This window comes from Strongylocentrotus purpuratus, unplaced genomic scaffold (genome assembly GCF_000002235.5).
Source record: "Strongylocentrotus purpuratus isolate Spur 01 unplaced genomic scaffold, Spur_5.0 spur5_scaffold_6, whole genome shotgun sequence".
NCBI lineage: Eukaryota > Metazoa > Echinodermata > Echinoidea > Camarodonta > Strongylocentrotidae > Strongylocentrotus > Strongylocentrotus purpuratus.
The window spans coordinates 15,652,940-15,665,909 of record NW_022145612.1 but is presented as its reverse complement, the minus strand read 5'-3'; the positions used below and the strand labels follow the sequence as shown (position 1 = coordinate 15,665,909).

The 12,970-nt window shown below is 38.1% G+C and overlaps 1 protein-coding gene across 6 annotated transcripts in view; it reads right to left on the bottom strand.

Moving 5' to 3' along the window:
- LOC580842 (titin homolog) overlaps positions 1 to 12,970 on the bottom strand; it is a 110,025-nt gene that overhangs the window by 67,395 nt on the left and 29,660 nt on the right. For 2 of the 6 annotated variants that reach the window (XM_031000131.1, XM_031000134.1), the window contains exon 1: positions 6,116 to 6,623. The exons of 3 other annotated variants lie outside the window; for them this stretch is intronic. In XM_031000131.1, coding sequence (XP_030855991.1) covers positions 6,116 to 6,475 — 360 coding nt within the window. In that variant the 5' untranslated portion in view covers positions 6,476 to 6,623. Of the gene's footprint in view, positions 1 to 6,115; positions 6,624 to 7,151; positions 10,787 to 12,970 lie in introns of those variants that run through there. One more of the 6 variants, XM_031000133.1, reaches the window with a different exon arrangement.

Genomic DNA, 12,970 nt, shown 5'->3' with positions numbered 1-12,970 from the left:
CGCAGTTCGCTTTCACAACGCTCGTTCTATCCAAGATGGCGCACGGCGGTGCAATTCAGCGGTCTCGGAAAATCCTTCTACTTTTTAATGTCGAAAAGCTATCCCATAATGCAATGCGCGTTTTCAGGATTTTCCCCGGATCTCGGCAGAATCGCTATTTGGGGTAGCGAGAATTTAATTTGGGCCATCACAATAAGTGGGTTATTAATGTAGACAAATGCTCATGTACCCTTTACAGCTTATTTGATGTATGTTATTATCAAAATATACAAAAAGCCAGTCAGTCACTCAATAGTGTCTGACAGTGAAGTCTAGCAAGTAAACAGGTTTCCTTGCATAATTTGAACATTAGAACACTGCTAACATTTAAATTTCACAGATAGGACATACATGACATATTCATAATTCCTGAAAAGTTCTACAGAATTTAAGGTTGGCTGCAAAAGGGACATAGTACCTTTAAGTTGAAAAAAGCCTGCCCTTACAATATAAAAATGACACATTTTCATAAGATTTTCAAATATAAAATACAAAAACTCTGTTTAAAGGGATACAGTAGTTGAGTGCTGTTTTCAGACTGCAAATGCCTTCACAGTGCATGGTTATTGCTCTTATTCTTACAGTATCTATGACATTTCTAGTGCCCTTTTAGAACCTACCGTAAAATTGCTATGTAGGTAATTTTAGACTCCAAAATGTGTGAAATTTAGCCAACACGTTCATACCAATTCAGCTCCACTTTCAAAAAAATGCGGTGACCGTTAATAAATTATTTAATTAAAAATAACAATAATACATTGGCCGGCTGGTTGTGCGTAATATAACCAACACGAAAATGCCAACAAAAAAGTCAGCATTGGCATTGGCTGAAATACGACGTAAAAGGTACTATATGTTTTTTCAACGTTTTTTTAAAATTATCTAATATTTGTGGTGGTACACAAGTATTAGAAATTGTTATATTTATGGATATTTCAGTCGTCTCTGAACCAATTTTGATCAAACAAAGATGATTTTGGCATTTAAATTGCATATGTTCTTTCAAATTTGACACTCAGTTTTTCATTATCTCACAAAAAATTATTTTGTGTAGCGTCCTCTGCAACAGAACTGAACTATCCCTTTAAGTGAATGTCTAGAAACTGAAAGATCATAACGAGGATTTTTTTGTCCTTTTTTGCCATCCATAGTCTACTCAATGAATGACATGTCATAACACTGCCCATCAACTAAAAAGTTATGACAGAGATATGACAGTGTCGGAAGCCTCATAATTCTTAACTACTTTGGTACTTAGTCAGGATGTTATCCTTGATCTTAGCAAAGAGGGCTTCTTCTTCTTCTTTCAGTTACATTGTAAGTCGGACCGTCCTTGGGTGTATTATCGTTCTTGTGTTTGTTGAGTGCAAGTAAAAATCTCACTACAAATTGATATTACGTGCAGCTAAAAAAAAAACGAAGAGGTTTAACGAAGCCTCATTTGTTGCACCCCCTGCTTGAAGATCACTAAGGAGGTGCTGTTGACTATACTCGGTGGGATGGAGTTGCATAGTCTGGTCGCATCAGGAAAAAATGTCTTTTGATACGTTTGGGTTCTGGCTAGTCCCGTTTTGAGTAAATGTTTAATTGTATACCGCCCGGTAAAGCCAGTACCGTAGTCAAAAAATGAACTTGATAACCGAATATTCAATGACTCATTGGGAACCCAAGAACATCGCCTAAAAAGAGTCTAAATGGATGTGAAATAGAAATCTTTTACAATAATTCTACTTTCTAAGACATTGTCAAGGAAGTTTAAATAAATCAAATTCCTGCCTAACCTTAACTTAGAAGCAAACAACTAGCGGGCTGATGAGTTTCATGAGTACTGAGCCTGCACTTGATAATACACATGCCCTCGATATTTAAATCCCAAATTCTGACATCTACAACATCACGATCACGAGCTATAAACACGAATACACACGCATACTAGGCGCTGATCAAAATAAGTTTGGCTCAAACCCAATCAATCAAAAAATGAATACTTTAATTGTGATAATATCAGACAAATTTTACAATACAACTAATGAAATAAATATATATTATAGTATTTTAATTTATTTCTTCTGGAAAATTACGATCTAAACATTTATAAGAACAGTACCGGTAATCGAACGAGCCTGGGCGGCCATATTGAATTTACCCATGTATACGTATAATACGTACAGTACCGGTATACATCGGTACGTACAGTAAATTAATTGTGGAAGTTTTCATGAATCGTAACATATTTAGACAAACAACACTCGGCAAATCGGTGAAAATAATCATTTATTGTCGAATTAAAAACGGGAATCTTTTACAACTGCAAATAAAACAAGATTAAAGATGGAAATATGAATGTGTACTTCTTGTCTTCACAAATAGTTACGTTTAAATCAGGTTTTATGCGAAATTAGTGCTGGGAGGAAGTACATGTAGTGTTTTTCATCAGGAGTGGTGGGCGGATATCCCCCGTGCTGGGCGACCGTAGCTATAGCGCTGCACCTATATTACAGACTAGTCGATTAATCGTAAAAAAAAATTCCCGTGTAGATGACTACCAAAAAGGGGCTTCCAAAACAGGCCTACATGTAATTCTGGCGCAGGGGATTTGAAACTTGTCTGGATTCCCACGTATAGATGGCCCAGCGACTAGAATGAAGTGTAGACCACTCCAGCACAGCATAGAGAGTCAATGCTTTTGAGTATTGACCTCCGGCTGAGAGGCAGCAATTATACACAATACACACACTACCCACAATTGCACACTAATGCACACAATGAAAACGAAGTGGCTGATCGGCAAGTTTGACAGTAGACTCACGGTTTGAATTTTCAATTTTTTCTAACATGCTTTTCGTCCATAAATTTCTTCATCGGCATCGCTGCTATCCATTGCTTGAATATTTCATTGCGATTGTGTGGGTTTGGAAACTGATGAAACGATTTCCCCTTGGTTTTCGCGGAATTATTATTACAATCAGACACTTGGCAGGACACCATGTTTGACGCACTCCAGCAAAGCATAGAGAATCAATGCTAATTCTTTTGTGTAAAATTAGTTATTTTATAAGACCAGAGAAAAAGGTGTAAATTTATTCTGTAACTTTCATGATATCTTTAGTTTTGATGTACTATTTTTAAATCATCGTCGTGAAATCAAGTAGGTCTACATGTATATGGTGACGTCACAGCTGGTGTTAAGCTATCGATTTTGATATCGGTATCGGGCTCTTAATTTCATCAGCAAATTTTCTGCTCGATTTAAGAGCTCTTGACAGCTCTAAACACTAACACTAACACCAAACTTGAAATCACTCAATGAGCGGGAGGTTGATTCTTGAAGCCCGGTAAAATGAAATTATAAAACGGAAAGATAATTAATATAAGTAACCTGTTTAGTATGTCTTCCAGAAATCCTTCTTTCACTTGATGTGCGCATCTTAACCGGTCCTCGATGTATGAAAATGGTAGGAATAGCATCATCTTTGAGGATTTTTCGAGGTCTTGTACCGCATAGCTCCGCTTTCAGATCATGCTCGAAGCACCGTGGTTCAAAGTGGTCGCTACAAACGACATGATTTCTATTATATTGGTAATTGTTCAAGTTGAATTTCGCCGATTTCAGCGCAGCAATCCATTTTGCACACGGGTCATTCCATGTCAAATCACCCAATGGTTTTAACCCGACCATTTTTGATTTTGATGAAACTTAGTGTACTTGTTGAGTGTGATCTCACAGCACCAAATCAAAAATTTTAGGTCAATCGGGTGAGGGGTTTGGGAGATACGGCCCACCAAATTTTGGGAATTTTTCAAAAATGGGGGTGGCGGGCCTACCTTTGAACCCTTGTATCTCGGGACCTAATGGGTCAATCTTCACAAAATTTGTATTGTTGGAAAGGGTATTCAATAAGGATTCCAATTCTGCCGCCATTTTGAAGATTCGTACATGTTGGGGTACTTTGACCTCTTGACCTCAGATTTGACCTTGAAATTGACCTTGTGGATCACGTAACTTTGACAACATTTTTCATGAAATGTAATCTCTGACATGTTAACTAAAACATGTAAAAGTTTCAGAGATATAATATTTTTTGTTTAGGAGCAATAAGGATTGAAAGTATTCATGCTGACAGATATTCACAATAAACCCTATTATGTATACAATACATGCAATATGCACAGTACAACAAACATCTTCCACATGCTTTTTTGTTTTAGGCATATCCATCCTAAATGTCAGTAGGACTTGAATAGAAATAAAATTACAAGTTCATATAGGCCTAAAGGGTTAACAGGATGTATGGCTTTAGGCCTCTGAGTCGGATCTAGGATAATTACCCCCCTGGAAAATTAACCCTCAGGAAATTTCCCCCCCCCCCCCCCGAGGACAATTACCCCCCAAGGACTATCACACCCAGAGGATTATTACCCCCCAGAAAATTACCTCCTAGGACAATCTGTCCCCCCCATCCCCCCGAGGACAATCTACACCCAGACAATTTCCCCCTAGGGCAATTACCCCCCCCCCCCCCCCCCCCCCCGGGAAAATTACCCCTCAAGAATAATGTATCCCAAAAAATAAATCTGCTTTGATTAAAACCACCTTATTATCAGGTTGGACTTCCACTTTAACGAATAGGGGGGGGGGGTAATTGACCTCTGGGGTAATTGTCCTTAGAGGGTAGTTTTCCGGGGGTGAATTTTCCAGGGGGTAATTATCCTAGAACCGACTCAGAGGTCTAAAGCCATACATCCTGTTAACCATTTAGGCCTATATGAACTTGTCATTTTATTTCTATTCAAGTACTGCTGACATTTAGGATGGATATGACTAAAACAAAAAAGCATGTGGAAGATGTATGTTGTACTGTGCATATTGCATGTATTGTATACAGTATAATAGGGTTTATTGTGAATATCTGTGAGCATGGATACTTTCAATCCTTATTACTCCAAAACAAAAAATATTATATCTCTGAAACTTTAATATGTTTTAGTGAACATGTCAGAGATTACATTTCATGAAAAATGTTGTCAAAGTAACGTGATCCACAAGGTCAATTTCAAGGTCAAATCTGAGGTCAAGAGGTCAAAGTACCCCAACATGTACGAATCTTCAAAATGGCGGCAGATTTGGAATCCTTATTGAATACCCTTTAAAACAATACACATTTTGTGAAGATTGACCCATTAGGTCCCGAGATACAAGGGTTCAAAGGTAGGCCCGCCACCCCCATTTTTGAAAAAATCTCAAAATTTGGTGGGCCGTATCTCCCAAACCCCTCACCCGATTGACCTAAAAAATTTTGATTTGGTGCTGTGAGATCACACTCAACAAGTATACTAAGTTTCATCAAAATCAAAAATGGTCGGTTAAGATTTTCAGATTTTTCGGGTGATTTGACATGGAATGACCCACACCTTTCCCGTTCTTTCACGGGGTCCGGTATTGAGTAAAAACTTTTACCCTTTGTCCTAGAGGAGTCATTATAGCAACCTATTGCTTGGCAAAAGACCATGATTCGTCGTGTCAGTGCGATAACAGTGTACCGCGAGCGAAAGTGAATGTCTGTGAAATAAGAAGGCAGCTCGCAACATATGTCACAATTTCGATACTATCGGTTATTTTTTGGCGATCGTTTCATGCCCATGTAACGCTATTGCATATGGCGGACAGCTGATTTTCGATACAAAAAGTCGATATATCTTCGTTATGTGATCATGGATTTTAATGAGACTTGTATCATTCTTCATGGTATTATTAGGTCTACCGGTATATCGTCAGCTAAAGAAAATCCTGGGGTGGACTTTCCCTTTAAACACCCAACTTGAAATCACTCAATGTCTAGCAGCTAGCTACGTACACATTCTAAACGTAGGCCAAGCCTACACAGTACAGCTCCTTGCTGTATGTAAACTAGCATCTCACGCTGTGTCGTCTGTACAGAGCGTATAGCGCTAGCGAGCTCGAGCGCGGACGTGGACGCGCGATGAAAACAACGATTCATTTAATACCTCCGCAATTTGTAACAAACAATATTGCACACAAATGGGACATTCAATTACAATATAATAAGTGACATACCTGTTTTGCGTCAATCGTAACTATACTCATTTCTGTTGACTGACGGGATTTGTGAATCCGTCTCATGGCAAAGATCGACGGAACAGCATTCTCTTTCAGCCGCCTCATCAGGGTCATGTCAACTCGATAATCATAATCTGACACGGTAAAGTGATCACTGCAGATCACATCGTTTTTCATGTCATGCTTTTCGTCCATAAATTTCTTCATCGGCATCGCTGCTATCCATTTCTTGAATATTTCAGTTTGATTGTAAGGGTTTGGAAACTGATGAAACGATTTCCCCTTGGTTTTCGAAGAATTATTATTACAATCAGACACTTGGCAGGACACCATGTTTGACGCACTCCAGCAAAGCATAGAGAGTCGATGCTAATGCGTATTGGCATCTAGCACTGCACTACGTGTTAATAGGCAGCATTTAAATACATGAATAGTCAACACACTCGTAACACACAGATGCAGGCAATCATGCCGATGCGGCTGATCGGCAAGTTTGACAGTGGACTCACAATTTGAATTTTTAAATTATTCCTCCTATTCTCCTAACATCGGAAAGTTGAAAAAATTGTATTTTACTGCTATTTAGGTGTCATCAATCGACACTAAAGTACCGATTTTTAGTGAAATCAGTTAAGTTTTGTACAGTGGCGTTTGAAATGTTGAGAAACAATCGCACAGCTTTTAATACACAGCCAGGATAGTAATACACCGATGTGTGGTTTGACGTTGAGTCTATTGGCCTACGTACATGTAGCTTAGAAGCATGCGTAACCAGAGGTTTTCCCAAAGGGTTTTCCAGACGCCCCCTAAACGAGGATTTCGCCCGAAGCCAATGATGATGTAAAAATTCTGATGTAAAAATGTATTTCAATATATGCACTGACCATAGATCTAGGTCAGTGAGAAGTAATAGCATCAACCTGTACACAATACACTCACGCTGCGCGCGCTGTCCAGAGCGCGGCGCTATCGCGGGAGCACTTAAGCGCGATGAAAACAACGATTCCAGCATTTAATCACCACCGCAATTTACCTCTTTTGCCTCAACCTTAGTCATTTCTGTTGACTGACGGGATTTCGGAATCGGTCTTTTGGCAAAAATCGACGGAACTGCATCCTCTTTCAGTAGCCATTGAGCTCTTCCTCCCATCAATTTCGCTCTCATGTCAACTCGATAATCTGACTCGGTAAAATGATCACTGCAGATCACATCGTTCTTCCTGTCGTACTTTTTGTCCAGAAATTTCTTCATCTTCATCGCTGCTATCCATAGCTTGAATATTTCAGTGCGATTGTGTGGGTTTGGAAACCGGTGAAACGATTTACCCTTGGTTTTCGAGGAACAATTATTACAACCAGACACTTGGCAGTACACCATGTTTGCCCGGCATGTTTGACGTGTATTGCATATAACACGCGCTTCTAGTTTTCTAGGCGTATATCGCCGCGCGCTATACACATTAGTTCTCGGACCATGCGATACGTCACAACCCGGAAGTTTTGAAGGGAAATTCCCCGGGGGGTCTCGCTCATTCACGTAGAAAATGTACCAGAGGTTTTCCCATAGGGTTTTTCCAGACGCCCCCTAAACGAGGATTTCTTATGAAGCCAATGAAAATTCACCCTAAATGAGGACTTTGTGTGAGTTTTTCCCCCATACACCCTAAATGGGGATATAAAAAAAAAGTGTACAAGTATAGGCGCCTACTGTAAAATTGTAACCCCTTGAGCATTTTGCAGTGCGCGATATATAGGGACTACCATTTAAGTTGTTGACAATGTAAAATAAATCAATTGAATTGCGCTTCTGATGTAGAAAATTTGCGAAAAATTTCTGGCAGAAATGCCCCTAAATTCATGATTGTGTGAATCCTGAATCTGCCTTGATAATGTTGTATGGATCAATGTTCTCTTGCAAAATAATTAGGGGTGTTGGTGGTCATAAAATGTTTTAATTTTAAGTGGGAATGAAATTAAGTACCGGTTTATTCCACTAAAAATTGTTTTTTCCGGATCTAGGAATTTTTTAAGAGGGATGGGCATAAATTTGCTCTTTCAAGTTGATTTTGCAGTAAAGGTGAGTCAATTAAACGGGGTGACAAGTTCTCCTGCAAAAGCTGTTAGCTGTTCATGTGTTGTTAGATTTGAAAAACAATTCTGTTTTGCGAGGTTCTTTTGTCCCTTCACTGCCTAGATATAAGGAAAGATATGCCCTTTTTTTAGAAAATCCTCTCCCACGTTCTCTCTCTTTCTGTTTAATATGTATGAATGTGTGTGTGTGCGTGTGAGAGGATGTTTGTATGTGTTAATATACTCGTCCCTAAAAATCAGAATCATAGCTGAAAAACATTTGTATTTGCAGGAAAGAGCTTCTTCATCATCTTAACTTATTTTGTTTAATAAAGAAATCTTTATTTATGGTACCTCATGTCTGCACTGGCTGACTTTACAAATAGTGTATGAGGACAGACAGAGCAATGTGGATTAATGGACTTTATTAAAGAATACACAGCATGAAACTGATATCGAACAGCCATATTTACATCGCTCTTATAATATGTCCTGGTAACAAATTCCACAATAACAAATTGTCTCACTTAACAGCCCATTTCAGTAACAACATGCAAACAGATGAAGTCAGCTATCATAAATGCTTATAAAGATATAAAGGCAACAAGTACATGCATTTCCCAACAGAAGGTTCTTTAACACAGCTTTGTGAATTACTGGCAGTCCGGTACAGCAGTTGTATATCTTGATAAAATTGGAACTGAATGTTAGGAACAATGTCTGATCTATATCATTGATGGTAAATGCTAAAACGTGTCACATGTCATGACTAGTTCAATGGAGATCAAATGAACTGAATGACAAAATAACAAACAAATCCAGAAACACCAGATACAATCTACGAGAAGCGGGTAGGTCATGTCAATTGGCTTACGTATGTATTGCCAAAACTGAAAATCTACTCAAATATAAGGATATGCAAATGCAGGAGGGATCAAATCGCAATAATGCTTGAAAGGAAAGCCGGGTCATCAAATTATAGACTCCTACACAAATTGATTCATCTTTGCATATGCTTGGTATGTCAAATGGTAATTGTTATATTTCAAAATGTTTCATGTCTAGGGGCATATGCAATTAATGTTTTAGTAAATGTTGCATTGGCACCTCTGCTCAGTCAGAGAAGTGAACTACTGGTAATCATATCCCTGCACAGTTCTTAAGAAAAGTAAAAAATCTTGCAGATTTGTTTGGATAAAACAACAATCAAACTGGTTTAATACCGTATATATTTTCCAGTCTCTATAATTTTCAGCAAAAATAATCAGTGCCATGTCATTAACATTTCCCTTTAGTCAACATTGGATCTTGTACCAAATGGCAAATGAATTTTACGTCACTTTATGTTGAATATTGACTGGTCTGCACATATATTTACATCACATTGTAAAACTATAAAAGTCACAACTACTTATTCTTCACAAAAAGAATAATTTACAACTTTCATACAAATGTATTTGAAGCCATTATAAACACAAGCATGTCCTTTCATGAGAAAACCTGTTTCTAATAGATTTGGCAATTCCTATCACTTCCATCACATTTATCCCCATGTTTGCTGTGCACAGCAAACCCATTCCAAGAATAATTATGTTTTCCTATACGTTTCGACCCAATCAGCCATTTCTTTCTGCCTGAAACATAAACAGGTATGTTCACATAGAAAACATGATCCAGTTAAGCCACATTAAACAAAGAACAAAAGTTTTGAGGCGCCCAGTGAAAGTTCATTTCTGAAATTTGATTGTAAACCTAGCAGCACAAAAGGGGTTAAAACTCGAAATTACTTAAGTTACCATCAATACAGAGAAAACATACTTTAGATTCCATCTTTTATTTCAGTTGCAAAATACATACGCTGATGGAAATATATCTCAGTGAGACTGTTATGTACATACCATGATGAATAATAAGGTATGAAGATATATGCCATCGTCTACTAATAAATGTAACTCATGAATGGGTAGCTGTACATGAGGTTGCCAACAGTCTCCTTCTAGAAAACTGCATCTGCACATTGATGGGAAGGAACCCGACTCTTCTGTTAAGTTTTCACACTAATCAAATGTCAACTGACAAACTAGATGAAAATCTTTGTCCTCAGCAATTCCTACTTGAAAGGTGCATCTCCTTTTTGATGTAGATGGGCCTGTATGTCCTGCTCATCAGCTCTCTAACATCTCTTTGAGGTTGTGAACTCAAACTTCACAGTAAACCTTTTTATAGGACAGTTCTTACTTGACAGTGGTATCTACTTGTCGATGTGAAAGGAATCACCTGTCCTGGTTGGCTCTCAAATGCTAATCTGATTCAGTCAACTGATCTACCACAACAAAGATCTTGTCTTGGACAATTCCTTCGGGACAGCTGCAATTTCATGTTGATGTGAAGTCACCTGACTGATATTGTCAGCTCTGAAATGCTCATGTGATGCTGTTCACTGTCAATCCAATGGATGATAGTCTTTGTCTTGGACAATTCCTTCTTGAGAGCTGCATCTGCACACTGATGTGAAGAGGCCAACTCGCATGGTCTGATCTCATTTAAATTGAAATTTTCAACTGATTCTTTAAATAAAATTGTCCTTGTCTTGTATATTTCCTACTTGACTGCAGCATCTGCTTGTTGATGTGAAGGGACCTGTCTCATGAGACTATGATCAATGGTCTGGTGAAGCATCAAGCCTAGCACGCCAGCACGGTTTGTCATAGCTGTCTTCACATTTCTCTCTTGCTCCAGCAGGTCATCAAGTCTCAACCACTGTGAATGAATAACAACATTAACAGATTTACTTTCATGCGAACAGAAATTTTCAAGAACTTGCAATTTCACAGCTGATATCTGTCAGCAAGTCAAAATTATGGACATTTGTAATATTGAAGCGGTAGATATGTACAAACTGAAAATCTAAAATGATATGCGTATATATATGACCAAACTATACTTTAGCAACAATCAGTGGAGGAACTTTCAGGCCTTATTAAGTGGTAGGAAATTATCCCTTCCTTTTGAGTCGTGACACAAGAGGCATTTTTGCCAAGCCTAATATTTGTCAGACTCTTCTTATTTCATAAAAAGACTCTTTATTTCTTTTGCACTTTTTCCCTTGGATCCCAACTTCATGACATTCTCTATAATGGATTCCATCAGAAATTCATGAATTATCACAGATTTCTCATAAAGGTATTCTACTAGTATCAGCTTTATCACATACAAGTTCCATGGTACCTAACAAAAGAAAAGAAAAGAAAAAACTCACCCATCTGACTCTCTCTAGATCAATCTCTGCTCTTCTCAGCTTTTCCCAATTATGATGCTTATTACACTTTCGCTTGGGTAGATGGCAGAATTCACCCGTTTCCTTAAATACATTAGCCACTAAAGGGCAGCCACACACTTCTTTTTCACTGACCTATTGAAAAACCAAACAAATTTTTTTCTAAGATGTTAATTAATTAATTATAAACTAGATGGAATTTTGACTGCGCGCAGTCGAAAATGATGCCTCCGCCATAGAGCAATTTAAACAAGTTTGGAGTTTAAATCTCCAGTGGTTCTTGAGATATCATGATAACAATCTCAATGTATGGAATTTCATAAGTTGACCTCTGTGACCCTTGACCTTTGACCTACGTGCTCCAAAATCTAATCAGATTGTCTTCCTATGGTGATACACACTATCATTAAGTTTGAAGTTTAAATCTCCAGTGGTTCTTGAGATATTATGATATGGTGATACATACTATCATTAAGTTTGAAGTGAAAATTCTCCAGTGGTTCTTGAGATATCGCGATAACGATCTCAATGTATGGAATTTCATAAGTTGACCTCTGTGACCCTTGACCTTTGACCTACGTGCTCCAAAATCTAATCAGATTGTCTTCCTATGGTGATACACACTATCATTAAGTTTGAAGTTTAAATCTCCAGTGGTTCTTGAGATATTATGATAACAATCTCAATGTATGGAATTTCATAAGTTGACCTCTGTGACCCTTGACCTTTGACCTACGTGCTCCAAAATCTAATCAGATCGTCTTCCTATGGTGATACATACTATCCTTAAGTTTGAAGTTTTTACATCTCCAGTGGTTCTTGAGATATCATGATAACAATCTCAATGTATGGAATTTCATAAGTTGACCTCTATGACCCTTGACCTTTGACCTACGTGCTCCAAAATGTAATCAGATTGTTTTCCTATAGTGATACACACTATCACTAAGTTTGAAGTTTAAATCTTCAGTGGTTCTTGAGATATCATGATAACAATCTCAATGTATGGAATTTCATAAGTTGACCTCTGTGACCCTTGACCTTTGACATACGTGCTCCAAAATCTAATCAGATCGTCTTCCTATGGTGATACATACTATCCTTAAGTTTGAAGTTTAAATCTCAAATGGTTCTTGAGATATCGCGCTAACAAACTCAATACAAGGAATTTCATAAGTTGACCTCTGTGACCTGTGACCTTTGACCTACGTACTCCAAAATCTAATCAGATCGTCTTCCTATGGTGATAAATACTATTCCCGAGTCTTAAGTTTAAATCTTAAATGGTTCTTGAGATATTGTGATAACGGTCAAACGGGACGGACGTACGGACGTACGGACGGACGGACGTACGGACGGACAACCCGAAAACATGATGCCTCCGGCACCACCTTCGGTGGCGGAGGCATAAAAATGTAATGAGGGGGTGAGAACATGTAGAACTCAACTACCGATCTTGTAAAGAATTATTTAAGTCCTTAATGAGAATATAAAATGAAAATTTC